The sequence below is a fragment of the Teleopsis dalmanni genome, chromosome 2 (assembly GCF_002237135.1).
Source record: "Teleopsis dalmanni isolate 2A chromosome 2, ASM223713v2, whole genome shotgun sequence".
NCBI lineage: Eukaryota > Metazoa > Arthropoda > Insecta > Diptera > Diopsidae > Teleopsis > Teleopsis dalmanni.
Window position 1 is genome coordinate 52,690,630 of NC_051847.1, and position 16,211 is coordinate 52,706,840.

Genomic DNA, 16,211 nt, shown 5'->3' on the forward strand with positions numbered 1-16,211 from the left:
ATTACACTTATTACACGCTGCTTACGGGATTAATAAGTTAAAATAAATAAATTCTTAATATGATTTGGAACAATATAACCTTAAGGACTTCAAGAAATTTTTTTGACGTCAACAAGAACCTAAAACATAAACTATAAGTCGTATGTGAGTTGTTTCAGCAATAATTTAAATTCATATTAATTCATTTCAATCGAAGTAAACCCTTACACTTTACTCACGCATGCATATAATGCTAAAGGTAACTATGTTAAAAGAAATATATACTTTAAGGTAATAAAAGTCAAATAATAGTCGCGCCAAAATTCAAAAAAAAAAAATTAAAAAATAAAAGCATTTAAAATGTTAAAAACTGTTAACTGTATAGTAAAAACTTTAAAAATCAGAAATATTTTCAAAAATTTAACTATTCAGAAAGATAAAAGTACTTAAAATTTCAAATTAGTATTTTCCATTTGATTATGCAAAATTAAGTATAATTTATACAATGGCCTATAACCTGTGAAACGGAAAAGTTTTCTTGGTGAAAGAGCACTTTTTTCTTTTTTATCTGGGGTCGTTGCTTCAGGATTTTCTCCTTTAAGCGCACCGGTTGGACGATCGCCATTCTACTCTGACATTTTTCAAGGTAATAGATGAACAAGTTCTAGGGTCATTTCAAATTACGAATGCCATAACATTACTAGTTGTCTGTTGTGTTTTTTACCGCTTTGGGCGAGGTTCACCGATTACCGACGCAAAAACTAATTTTTATCTCGCTTAAACAACTCCAATTAGCTCACTAAGAGAGCTGTAACTAAAAAATTATAAACAATTGTCATAATATTTTGGCAGGCATCAATTGAAAAATTGATTGAAAAGTGAGTGTTAATGCCTATAAAAAAATAACTAAAAAAAAACAAATGGAGTGTATATATATGTCACTTTACTTATTTTACACTACTAAAAATTGCTCAAGGGACCCTGCTTTCATTAAATATCTCAGGCGGTGAATTAGTTAATATGCTATAATTTATTCTGATTTTCTCAATTTGCGTTTAAAGTTGTTTTTTATTTTTTATATACTAAATAAAAGTTTAGGAGGTTAAAAATCAATGTTTATATTATATTATAATATAATGCATTATATTTATAATGCTGATTAAAATAGCAAAAACATTTTTTGTAAGTGTTCTTATTATTAAAATGTTTTCTTTTTATATACACATATATACAATGGTAGGACAAAAAGTAAAGAGCAAATTCAACAACGAATCCCGGCCTATTTAAACAATGTAGGCTTTACTACCTAAGTAAGCTCGTGTATAAAAATATTTCAAATTAAAAGATATAATTAGAAATATTTACCATCATTTTAATGGTATCATTACTTAGTCAATTTTAGTATATTTGCTATATTCTGAAATCCGCCGACGTATATACTTAATCCTGCTAATTATAATGGAATACATTATGGTGTCATTGTTATTGACAATATCGCTAAAATAAGCAGCTAGATGCCGATATTGTTTATGGTCGTTTTGGAGGAAAATAACTTGTATTGTCTTTTCTTTGCTATTCGAATCCTCCTAATTTTTAAATAGTTTCTTTCCATCATAAGGACGCGTCACTTTCGGCAAGAAAAAATTAACATTAAATGAAGTTTTGTTGATGCTTTTTTATAACTGTTCGAACCCTTCAAAAATTTTTTTTTTCATTAAACGTGTCGCAGTTGCCAACCTTATAATGAAAATTTCTTTATTAACGTAACCTTTTCTTTATTACTACAAAGTTACAAGATTGCCTGATATTTTAAAATTTGAAATATACTGGAACTTATACACATCCATTTCTAATATAAAAAGTTAGCATTCATTCTTACATTAGTATTAACTACAAATGTATTCGTAACATTTTATGTGGTAATATTTTCTTGTTTAAATTTCTTGATCACGTCTGCAGCAATTTTTCTCCTGACATTTTTTTAAATACTGTTAAGCTCTAAATTTGTTTAAAGTTTATGTAGACCATCTTAAATATTCACTTTTGATGATTTTACTCTTCTTTTCTGGTTTTTTTATTATTATTAAAAATATTTTATTAGGGTAAAACGGCAATATCATATAACTACTTAGCCCTACCACTTAGGCCGTATAAAATTTGAAGAGTTAGAAAATATTAAGAACTCTTGATAAAGCCTAGATTGCTGTTTAGAAAGAGGTCACTGCAGCTGACTGACATTCTTCACATATTAGGTCCCTAACATGTGCTCTTATTTATTATTATTGTTATGAGATGTGTCACAGCGACCGTCGGGTGTATTATGTCCACTTTTGGATTTAAAATAGGTCTCTAAGCACTGTTGCATCGATAAAAAATAGTATAGAACCTACTTTACAGAGTTTTATTTCGTAACATGTGCTCTTAGAGTATGTCTTAATTTTGTTATTTGATTTATGCGATTCCATATTTCTGTATACTTTGTTTTTGTGAATCCCTTACAATTATTTAACGTATTAAATCCTTTTAGACATTTAATACTAAGAATTTCCACTTAAAAGATGCTACAATGATTAGGAAGCCTATAATATTTGAATATTTTCAGTACCTTATAGAATTTTTGTTTTATTAAATATTTGATTTCAATTTTCTTAAAAGATAAATAAAAATTTTAATTAAGGATTAGAAAAATTTAATAATTGCGAAATATTTTTAAATTTCAGATTTTGCAGATGTTTGCTCCTTTATCTACGGCCATAGCTGGCTTTATAGAAAGCAAGAATATGTGTTGTTTTTTTTCTTGACAATCTTAAAGAATGACAGGAAAAAGAAATAATTTATGTGTTTATTGTATTCTGTAAGGATATAAAATATGTAATAATGTTCCATATACGAGAACTGAATATCCTACGGAATAATGTTTTTTGTATTTTATTACTTATATTAAATTGACTTTTTATTTGCTAAAGAAATAAGTACAGAAAATATACGAGCACTGTTGTGTGCTTTTTTCCTGTTGCTGCAATAAATTGGATATTTAAAACTCCATTTCACAGTTCCATACTAGAGAGCACAGTCATATCTGTTATTTGTTCAGAAATATGAAATAAAATTACTTTCATTTCTGTGTTGTATAAAAATAAATTTTTTAATTTCTTATCATTCTTGAGAAATTTTATTCATTACATCAAGTCTGTATTATGTTATTTGTTTGACATAATATTAAAATAGAAATGACAAGTAATACGTTTTAATGTGCTTCAACCTACACATAGATCTGTAACAGAATATTGCTTTTTATATAATATTAAAAATATTCATTTTTAATCAAAAAGTTAATTAAAAAATTTATTTGCGAACACTAAATACACACAAGTTTTAAGTGCATATGATTCATTTTTCTCTCAATGATTTCTGTACGAACATTATAAAAATCATTTTTTTTTGACGAAAGTGACGCTTTCTGTTATGACTAAAAGAAACTATTTAAAAGTAAGAAGGGTTCGAATAGAAATAAAAAGACAACAAGAAAAATTTTAGTTAATTTATTGACATTTTTCTGACTATACCTGTATCGAGGGTTTCCAAGTACTCATCATCAGTGAACTTATGAAATATTCGAATTTTTATTTAAATTGTTTATAGAGTGTATATATTGTGTTGGGCTGCAAGTGCCAGGCTTAGAACTCATCTCTGTCAAATTAGAATTAGAATTAGATAAGAATTAGAATTGTTGACTAATCGTGTTTTTCCACAAGTAGCGATGGCTGTACAAACTTTCAATGTTCAAGTTTCAAGTTATAAGTTAAATTTTTTTCGTTTTTAAGAGTTTACGACCTTAGCATTATAGATATGGTTTAATTAAAGTTTCTCAGTCATGTCTCGTTTTCACATCAAATGCTTGGTGTGACGTTCTTTTTTTGATGACTACATTCTCGTGGCGACTTAGTTTATGTCCTAATCAGTGTTTTTTTGCAGATTATATGTTTGAACTCATTGTTGCATCTAATATCATCAGTGCCAGCGTCTTCTCGAACTGGTTCTAATATGTTTCACAGTAACAACCGATTCCAATGGCTAACAAATGGTGACACGAATGGCAAGAATTTTTTACTTCCTTCTTTTTTGCAATATAACTTTGATAAAATAAATAAAATAATCGGTAAGAATATTTACATTTTTAGTTTTTAAATTTACTAAGCTTGTGTCAGAATGTCGTACATTTTGAATAATATATCGATGCATTCAATGGTTAATCTGAAACAGGTTCCGAGTCTTTTGAACATTCATGGTAACTAAAATTCCGATAAATTGGTCAAAAGTTGTATACGATTTTTTATTATATCAATTACATCAGGAGTGAAAATCCTTTCAGTCTCATTTAAATAGCCGACAAGTTTAATGGGTTTAGTATTTCCTGCTTTGTTGCTCCATTAAATATGCTGCACTTGAAAAACTTCCCATGAACATATAAGCATTTACTAGTGGTTCTTTTTTTTCGGCGATTTCATAGCTTTTATTGCTGTCGCTAATACGCAACACCCAGGTATTTAAAGTACTGTACTACTAAAAATGATAGAAATCCACTTGTTTAGACCGTTAGAACTATGAATATCACTTTTAACGGAATTAAATTCTTTTAACAATAATTTTTTATTATTTAATGTTATATTATTTCAATAACTAAGCTGCATTATTTAATTTATAATACAAGACAAACAGTTATTTTTTTCTATATTTGCTTCTATAATAAAGAGGAAGCCGAAGCTGAAACAACAGTTGAAAAGCAATTATTGTCTTGACGTGTGTATATAGGTAAGAAAACTATGTATATTAAAATTACGAATCGTAAAGTAACATTAGCATGACTTTCTACGTATTACGTCCCCAGATAAGGTTCTATACACAAGAAAGAATAATATAAAAAAAGCATGCAATAAGGATAGTAAAAAAAAGATTGTATATTTAACATTTAAAAATATAAATATAATTAATCATTTAAATATACTACAGCTGGTTTGTGATTTTGTTCTAATATAACACATCAAGTGAATTTGTTAATGAACTTTTACAGCAAATTAACAAAACACAAAGTTCAAGTGTAGATTTGGGTCAGTTGACTAATGAACGCTGACTCTGAACGTCAAATTTGGCAGGACACGTATACGATTCCTGGTACTTGTAGTCTCAAAAAAATAATTAAGAATAATTAAATATAAGAAATAATTCCAAGATTGCTGATAATGGGTATTTGGTAATACTCGAAATAGCTGTATGTAAAAATACAAAATATATATATATTTTAATATTTATATTAAAATAATATAAAAAAAAAGTTGTTATTGTTGTAATTTACTATTTTTCGAAATCTCTCAAAAAAATTTATAAAGTTGTAAAATAAAAATACAAACATTAGAAGTAATAAATAGAACATAATGAATGCAATAATACGACTCAATAACAAACTTTTTGAAAAACTTTATATATAAAAATAGTAATGATTATTACAACAAAACAAAAAATAAACTGATATAAATATTCTATTTACAGGAGAAATTGTTAAAAAGTTTGATTTTTGAGTTAGCACGAGCGTTTTGAGTAAACTTTCACTACAACCATATCTAGTAAGTTTTACTATTTTAGCATAAATATATTTTAACAAATGGCAGATAATTTTTAATTCAGTATGCTTTACCACTTCAAAATAAATATATTTATACCAAAGTAATTTTATCAATTACAAAGCAAATAATTTAGTTGAACTCATGCATATAGTTAGGTTAGGTTAGGTTATACCGGCGATCTCTAGTGGATCCATTTAGGCCTTTTTGTGTTACTGTATATATAGGAAAAACTCAGGGTTTAAAGGCACCTAGAACCTTTGGCGGTCTTGTAATTGGTCAAAATTCTCAGGAAAGGGAACTTTGAATCATTGAGTCGACGCTGGACATTAGCTGGGCCACACACACAGTTAGTACTAAACAGAAAACATTCAATAAGCTAATAACTTCATGTAGTTACCCTGTGAATTCCTTTGGTTTATTTTCTGTGAAAATATATAATGCTAGTCTATATATATATATATATATCGCAAAGTTAATCAGTTAAAAACAGCATCAGTTAAAATTCTAGGTGGTAATTGATTTTAGTCATCATATTTATTCACTAAACTCAATTTTATTTTCCTTTAAAAATCAAATATTTAAAACGAACGTTGATAGTTTCATTTAATATTGTCATATTAAATAATTCAATATATAAAGAAATAAATAAAATTACTATAAGTATAATCAAAATATATACATTTATGTTTATTAATGTAATGCGCAAAGCTTCTTTTCATCTCATGACTTATGACTTTTGGAGGTTATACACGTATTAGTTAGAATAGTTCTAGTTTATAGCGGAAGGGTGGGTATGAATGTATATATGTATTTTTATATGTATTTATGTATAATGTATAATATATGTATTTTTATACATTTTTTGTTGATGAGTTGACACGTGCTCTAACGTTACGATTGTTCAGCATTGCTCAAAATGGGATGTTCACGTACTGCATTAATTAGAAACATTGTCTAACTTTTCCATTTTTATAACTTTTCCTGCTACGTTGGCTACACACCTTTATTGCTAAAGCAATTATTCCATTTGGTGCTATTATTAAGTGACCCGAGTATGCATGTCGTAGGAAGGTAAAAATGTTTTAACAGAAAACGTGGAGAATACAATATATACGAGTGTATGGGAATATATGGCTTTATTACTTAAAGCACTTAAAGTATAAATATAGATAAAACATATATAAGCATGTACTACAAAAAAGCATTCTTGAATTCTTCGGAATTGTTTATGAAATAGTTGTTAAAGTTACTTTAGTCAAGTCATAAATTTGTATAAATATAATAATTACAAAGAAACTTGTTGCACTTACAATTGCAAGGCGACATTTTCACAAATGTTTACTAATAAAACAGTTAGTGGAGCTTAAATTGATTTATAGTCCAACTACAAACTATAAACAAAAGAAATGTACTCGTAAAAGTACACCTACACAGTGTGGACAATATACCACATACTATATATGTCTATGCTGAGTAGGTATCTATATAGAAGAGCATGTACTGGTGACAATGGGATGAATTGGCCCCAGTGGTTGTGAAGTATGACTAGTTGAATGAGAAAAAGCACTAAGCATGTCATTTAGTTCGATGGCACAATTCCATTTGTGCCTTAATATTGTTTGCTGCTGTCACAGTGGCACCATGTCATGTGGCGGACAAAATGCAATAACTACTATGATAATGACATGCTAACGCGATTAGCATATGGAAGAAGAAGTGGGTGGGATAAATGTGGCACTAAGTCATTTATGTTCTGTTCTGTATTCTGCTCTGTATTCCGTTCTTTCATACTTTTGCATTCATTAGGATATTTTTAATTGGAAATCATTTCGAAACGTAACAATGAATGATGTCATTAATCTTGAACTTTGAGTTTTTGTTGGTTTCATTTAAAGTCAAGTTGACTTAGATTTTCTTTTAAGATAAAGGTTGTGAATTTTAGGCTTTAGTTTAACCTATGCCTTGTCTGCGTATTAATTTAATAAAAAAAAATATTCAACATTCTGTGCTAGAATTATTTTCAATTTGCACATATAATATCCACTATGTATTAGTGAAGAAAGATGCGCACATATAGATATATTTTGATGTGATCAAAATGATGAAATGAGTGACAACAAAATTTGTACTAAAAATTTACTACTTATCTAAGATTTCTTGCTACAACCTTTCATCATTATAATACTGCTCTAAAACTACTCTCTTTTCCAGATATGGTATATTGTAAATTTTTTTTGATTCCCCAACTTCAAGACTACATGCAAGAAGCAACATTTTTCAGCAATACTATAGAAAAAATGTTTATAGATGAGGTAAATCTGGAATCACAGAGTGAGCTCAAGACCAAACCTTAAAAGGCGTTCCAACTGTGCTCCCCAAACTCGAAACAATGATGGTACACGGTAATAATTTTAAAGATATATAACTATTATTTAAATATTCTCTATTTATTTTTGATAGCAGAAACTAAATCAACATATGGTGTTAAACATCATAATAGTAAATTTATTAAGGCAGTTACAACCCTTTTATGTAATTAAGTTTTATGACCGCCAGAATATCTTATGCAAAAAGCAAATATTTACTTATGCTATGACATATTTCCCAAAAATTCAATTCCGAATTTATTATTAATTTATTTTAATGTAATTTATTCTTGAGAGGAAGATCCTCTGCCACTGTGTCAGCTACAGAAGCAAACCCAATAGCCATCATATCTCCTGTCGAGTGATGAGACGTAATGAAAATCAGCTCTCTTTGGCGCGCAGATGTCTAACTCGTCGACAGAATCTCCCCCATACAGAAGAATTTCCCACTGAGCTTTTGCAAGCTCTTTTCCACAGGGCTTCTAAATATCTTGCTCTCTACTTTAACGAGATGGATCGCTCCCCTCACTCAATTCCGTTGTACAATCGCGAATATCGTAACCCGATCCAAGAGTATAGTTCTAAGAAGTCCCAGTCTTTAGATGATTCTCATCACTTCCCATAATTAACGTGCGTTACGTACTCAGTTCTAGCTTGGATACGTTTGAAAACACAAATATAAAGCATCTTATATCTTTTCCCCATGATTAGTGGAATGAGTGGTTTTAGTTTTAGTGGATTCAAGTATAGCGGCTTTCGATGTTTTCCACCTTCAGCAAAAACAAATATTAAGAAAGCGATTAAATGTTTAAGAATTGAAATTCAATAACATTGAAATTTATACATAAGTTTGCGAAAATACGAAACCCATATATTGGTAAATTGGTTGTAATAACAATTAGTTATAAACACACATATTTTTATATTTGTAAACCTTGTTTATATATACGATAATTATAGAAAATTCTTTACATTAAAAACAAATCTTTAAAAAATTGATGAAAGTTGATAGAATCCGAGAGTTTCAATTAAAAGATTATTAAAAATAATATGAAGATAATATTAAGAAAACATTATCACAATCGCAATTCTGTACAATTCTGGGGCGATGTGCAGGGAGACGACTTTAGTACTAATGTCAAATGCCCAGAGGGTCATTTTATGACGCTGAAAAGTAAAATAAATTTCTCTTTTTACACAATTGCTACACTGATGAGATAATTTTTAGAAAAAAAGAGGGAAAAAGGCGCTTCAGTGGACCTATTTGATTAAATTAATACAATAAGATTTGCTAAAATTTGGTTAAAATATATAAAAGGGTTTCGACTGTTAAAAAAAATATTGGGTTTCTTAGATCACCTATTATCAAAAAAAAAGTTGAGAAAAAAGGTGTGCAAAACATCGTAAAGGAAATGATGATAAAAAAGTTTGATAAAAGTTTTCTTTCATTTAAAATGGAAAGAGTTACACTTGTTAGATTCAACCGCATTACATGAATTATTCTATTACGTAGCACAAAAGAAATAGCGACGAAACAGCTTTAAACGGTATGGAGAGGGAAATACATGGTTTACCTTTCTATGTAATTGAAATCACAATTTCCACAACATTTGCACAAATTTTACTTCATTTACCTTATAAACCCTTCCAAGCGAATTTGCAATGCGTCATTTCTTTTCCGTAGAGGCAGTGTGCTGATACGAGGATAGGAGTGCCGAGTAGGAGGTGGCATACCTGTAAGAATACCTTTGGTAAATGCTATAAAAATATTGGAAGTAGCGCAGAAGAAGCCTTGAATATTGGCAATTTCGTAAAAAAAAATTAAATACTTAAATGGAATTCATACAAAGTCGTCGTTTGTGTTGTAAATGCAAAATATGTAGGAAAGAGGCAACCCTGATAGCATACTAAAGGAATGAGAAAGACAAAAAGCACATACCGAGGCGTAAAATAAACATAAAAATTACATTTAAGATACATTTACGTTCCTCCATTATTCAATTCTCATTAGAATAATGTTTTCCATTTTTATAGGTTTCCTTAGTCGCTTTCCACACAAAATTGTTTCTTTTTAAGAGGCAACACTTTTTGGTATTGACTTGATGAATTGTATTTATTTTTGGAATTTGCCAAAAGATATTAGATGACGCAAGATAAAATATTTATCGTTCCTTTCAGTAAGTGTCTTATGAGTGTCCCTAATTGCTGAATTGCACTCTTGGTTGATTATTTTTGTGAGTACACCAAAAGACCTTACAGGCATATATGTATGAATACATATTATACATATAACATGTATCACTACCACATGCTATTAGGGAATTTAATAAAAAAATTATATACAATATTGTATTTTCATATTATGTGATTTTCGCAGGGTTTTACAGATATTACGATTTTTACAATATTAAATAAAAATATATTTTTATTAAAAATATTACAATATTTTTATAGTTATAAATTTTAAAATTAAATCGTTAAATTTTTTAATTACTTCTCTGATTGAAGCAATTTTTATTTCTATTTCACTCAAGTATATTAATTATTCAGAGACATAAAACGCTAATGAAGTTTTTTGAAGTCGCTATATATGTTATATCGTCATTAAGTTCGTTTTAAATTTATTCGACCATATTAAAAAATTGTAAATAATTGATTTAAAAATAAATGTGAAAATATTTGATAGCAATTTTAATCAGAATTCTTGCACTGAACTGATACTAATAGGATATTGTTAGGTTTACTTATTTATACTTGCAATAGATTTGTTTCTTGTTAATGCCTGACTTCTTTGTACGTAGCCTAAGATCTTTGTAAACTTTTTAGAGACGGGCTCTTTTTAATGGAAAGAGTAGGATTCCGAGCAGCGGATTAGGGATTATAGATTTTTTTTACCTGCAATTACATTTGATAATAAACTCAACTAGAATAGATACAATCCATAATATACCTTAAAGACATATAAGAAATAAAAACGGAGCACTTTCAGCCATCCTAATACCAGATTAAATAGGGCTTTAGATTACTTTATTTAACAAAAAAAAACTATAAAACTATTTATACACTACTTCTAACCTTTGCAAACAAACATTAAGGCAGTTATTTTTTTATGAAAGTGAAACATGGAAGGTTACCACTACAATACTGTGAAATTCAGAATTTCTGGTAACTAATGATAACTAGTGCTACAGATACAAAAGAGTCGAACACTATACATAGCATGCCAAATCAATTAACAATGCAATCATTATAAAAAAGTAAGTGTACAAATCAAGAAGGATAGAACCGATTTTATATATATGAAAAAACTTTTATGTTTCTGAGAGCTATCTTTATCATTAATAATATGTGTGCTTAAATGATATGAAGTAGAAGGAAGTAGAAGGATAAACATTAACTATTGCGTCGATGAATAAACTAAAACCCATTAAAATAGATTGTGAGGATTTAATGGACTTTTCTTAAATCTAATGTAAATTAATCTTGGCACATTAAAAATTTTAAGTGACTAATGTACTTGAATTTCTTCTTTATTTATACATTCCTTAATTAATTTTGTATGTTATGGTAAATAAAAATTTCTGTTGATAATTACTTTTTTTCAGACATGATCCCTTTTACCTTCAAAAAGTTTACAGCACTTTCTTTAACCACAGCCAGTTCGAATAGAATTTCTAAATGTGAAGAAAACTTTTCATACACAAAATCCCTTAACCAAATAATGCCTTAATCAGCAGCAGTTACAAGGTTTTGGAATTTGGTTAAATATTTTATTTTAATTAATTATTTTGGTAAAGTTTACACCTCTTCTTCTGAACATCTTAGGCTTAAATACTTTATTTTTAGTTTTGGAATAAAAAAAAATTGAATAAATTATAATAACAAAAACAAATGCAAGAAAGGACCGCGTTAGTGTTAAACGTATTAATTTGAATTCTCAACCTAACCCGGTTTTCAAGTGCTTGCCATAATTTATTCGTCCTACTAATGAGCGTGCACATGACATCCTTGGTTATATAAATTTATATGCTCATTTACCTTGGAAAGTAAAAATGTGACGACGTGGCATACGTGGCAAATTACACGATAAGTGGTGTTAAAAAAAACACCTAAAAAACAACGAGAATAACTTATTTTTATAAGGATCCTATGACGCAATCAAGCTCTTTTTCACGTCATTGCGAATATTGCAACTATAGCCATAGGTAAGATTACACTCAAAAACAAAATTCAATACATCAATTGAAAGAACTTCAGTATTTTCAGTAACCTTATCAATTTCATTGACTGATGAGTTATAACTTCAGAAGAGAAAAGTGATCAGGCGTGACAAAGAAATTGAAGATGAACTTATTCTCCTTACTTATTCCATAAGTTTTATCAACGATAACCTTCTTTGATATAATCTTCAGTTTCACTTTAACATATTCTATAAAATAAAATTTAAATAATTATACAACTGTTTTTGTTTATAATTTTAATTATGATAAAAATAAAAATAATAATGCAGACATATTCGTCTTAAATTATAAAAAGTTGTCCATCAGATATCAGACTCTGTGAAATTGAGAGCGAAGCTTATATCTATCTTATTTGGACGTGCACTGCGATTACAAGGGAACGAGTTAAGTTCTTCTTTATGGTTTTCATTGAACCAAATAAAATGCCTTGGTAACTCGAACCAAGAAATATTGTTAAGTGTCTCAATAACCATAAATTGTATTGTTTGGTATTAAAGAATTTCTTTAGGGATAGCACAATTGATCTAGACAAGACTATCGGTTAGTCCTTGAATAAAACGTGAATTAATGGTTGCATATACTATACGATGATTATTGGGTAAACTTTAGGGCGGACAATACACTATTTAGCAAGAAAAATATACACGGAAAAAATAAACAGGTACAAGTTCACTTCAATATATTTTTATTAAATCCATCTAATTCTTGTAATAGCTGTTCAGTATAAAATATTTGGATTTTGTCACGTATTAGAAATATGCGTAATCAATAATTACAAAACATAAGAATTGCTGATATAATTCAAAAATATAGAATGTTCCAAGCAATTAAATTAAAAATATAAAGGATTATGTTCAAAAACGATCAGAGCATCCTAACATTCTATAGCTTTTATCTTACATAGATTATTTGAAGTTCGATTACATAACTAAATCGTCATAAATAACTGAGAGTTGATTCTTAGTCCGAGGACTTAAGTTTTAATATATGTTACTAATTATTTTTTTGTGGGTAAATACTTATATTTACTTAAATACACATATAATTAATTAATTAGGTTTAAAATTCCCAAAAAACAGATTATATTGCGCAAAAAATGTATTTAACGTAACCAAGAATGGGTATCTGGGGAATTTAATTTGTTTATTCTGTTTAATTTGAGAAATTAAAATAAAAAAAAATTATTCATAACACTTTTTAAGGTGGAACAATGTTCAATTACTACATTTTAATTTTTAAGGAGTGTGAGTTTTTTAACCATAAAAGGAACTAATGACAGCAAAAATACTTTAGAATAAGTGTTAAGTTCATTTTTTTTTTCTTAACATTGTCGTTTTTATTATATATGTATAAAATATATATAACAATTTTAAAAGCATTTAAAATGCTACAGTTCTAGCGTCGTATAGTCATCCTTCCAAATTTTAAGCCTTTCGAAATACTGTTAACATTAGTAAATGCTGTTAACATCTATAAGATCACATTAGTTCAAATTTGGAAAGAAACTTGGGACAATAGAACAAGTCCACAGAAAAGTTAAAGAAATCCAATGAGCATTACAAAACAAAATCTATCGTACTATTCAGCTATATTATTGGATGTGGCGAAAGCATTTGACTAAGTATAATACGAGGACCTATCACTTAAAATTAAAGTGTTTATTTCAGAAAATGCACTCACATAACTTATAGTACTTCTATCATAATGTTAATATTGATGTGCTACAAGACCCCTTGTTATCCTGAATCTACACAGTGGACCTTACCAACATCATCACTTGATATGTTAATTAGCTGTATAATTAACATTAACTCAACAAACCACCGGAGCACTGTGGATCTTATCAAATGTATAAATATATAACCTTATCAACACCTTTACGAATGAAACTGTTATAATTAGCTAAATAGTAATTCAGACCTGGCATCTGAAAATATCTCAACAAACTATCGGAATTTTTTTTCATTTTTGTTCCGTATTTTTAGTGAATTGACATTTTAACTTTTGTAATTTTAATGTAAATATACCTATGAAGTACTGACATCATGTATAGAATAAAAAAGTATGCTTCGTAACTGATGTCACACTTCATATGGACTGTGACATCCTTAATGAAAGATTTTATTATTTTAGTAAATAATGTTGAAGATTTTAATTATACATTCATACCATAAATAACAGGTATATATTTATCAAAAACATTGAAATATATATTTTTATGTTTTCGGTATTTATAACAATAACAGAAGCTTTTAATTAGAATAACAGCTTCTAATTAACTTTAATAATAGAATTTATATTTTGTATATAATATAAATTTTGTTATTCTATTAAGAGCATATTTAACAGAAACACCTTTATGAAATTTAAAATAATTTTCTCAAATTTCTATTAAATCTTGAACCGGAGTTGCTTTGTTAAATTAATTAAGTCCCAAAGGCAAAAGAAAATGGCAAATACAGTCACTAGACCTCAATAAAGTCTACAAGAATTAAACTTTAAACTTTTATTCATGTTATTTGTTCAGAAATAATAAAATAACTAAAAGAGAATTACGAGACAACTTGTTTCCGGAAGTTCCAAAAACATTTATTTTCGTTATTTTTTTACTCCTTCCGATCTCAAAGAAAAGAACTGAGAAGGAAAAGTTTTCGGGCAAGTCATAAAAATCTGTGTAATGAGGAATACAAAATGTTCAGGAAAAAAGCCATTGTAAATTGCAACGAATTAAAAATGTAAATGGTTTCGTATTCCTTACCGCACTAAAAAACTCGCATTAGTCCAAATAAGTGAATAAGCACAATGGCAATGGCGGAGGAGCTCAACAAAGGAAATATTTAAGGAAGAAAATTTAACAAACTCAAATAAAAGGAAATGATACAAGAAAAAGTAATAATAATCCCGCAATAAGTTTACCTTAAATATTTAAAACCGCCTTGGGTCTTAAAAATATGCCAAATAATCGTTTCAAAGGTATATATTTTGTATATTAAAACTGATTAAATTTTATCTTTTCATATTAGCGAAGACTATATATTTAATTTTTTGTTTTTAAAGAAGTATAAAAGTGTTAACAAATATACGAGGGCTGTTTGATAAAACACTGGTAACTGCACTCTTAAGAAAAGTTGATAACCAATATGGAACTTGATAACCAATATGGAGCACTACTATTACTTTTGTAATCAATTAGATTAGATTGTAATTAAATTTTGTTGGGAGATTAGAAGTGGAATGAGAATTGAAAAAAAACAATTTCTAAATACAAGGAATCGGAAACTTTTGAGCAACAACAAATTTTAGATTGCTCAGAAGTTCCGATGCATCTTCTTCCCTCAATTACTTTTGCAAATTACTTAGAACTAGAAACAATTCCAACTCCACTTGTAATTTAACAACTCGATTCCCAATCCCAATTTCTTGTATTTATAATAGGAATTGCGTTTTTTCAATTCCAATTTCACTTGTAATCTCGCAACTGAATTCCCAATTCCAATTACCCTGTAATTGGCAATGCAATTAGTAATGGATAACTGCATTTTTATAAACATCAGTGAGAAATAGATACTTCAATCTATTGATGATCGTATAAGCATTTGCTATCGATCAATTCATAATGAATGGCCTGCATTCACGAGTTCAAGGATGATTTGATATACTAGCGATCGTATAAATCTACAGCAACGATTGGGTAAAAATAGATTGATGGTTGGTATAAATTCTATTCTTATGAGCAGTGACGTGAGATGCTTTAACCTGCTGATGATCAGAATAAATAGATAAATAGGTTGAGTGGTCTGCGATCATATGACCGTTTTTCAAATCTATGGATGATCTGGTTTACTGGCTATCGTATTAATGAATAGTGTTGGCATAAACTACGTTTTTTAAAAAGAACAGGGAGAGATCGATGCCGTAATTTACTGTTAATCGAAAAAAGATTAATTAATACGACAAATAAATAACCTATGGATTATGCAATTGTATAACCGTTCGCGAAATTA

General features: G+C 28.4%; 1 protein-coding gene across 1 annotated transcript in view; it reads left to right on the forward strand.

The window, feature by feature from the left end:
• The window catches only part of LOC119674546 (Golgi-specific brefeldin A-resistance guanine nucleotide exchange factor 1-like), a 2,038-nt gene extending 1,609 nt beyond the window's left edge, over positions 1-429 (forward strand). The window contains exon 4 of the mRNA XM_038085690.1: positions 412-429. Within this exon, the coding sequence (XP_037941618.1) occupies positions 412-429 (18 nt within the window). The remainder of the gene's footprint in view (positions 1-411) is intronic.
• The last annotated feature ends 15,782 nt before the right edge of the window (positions 430-16,211 follow it).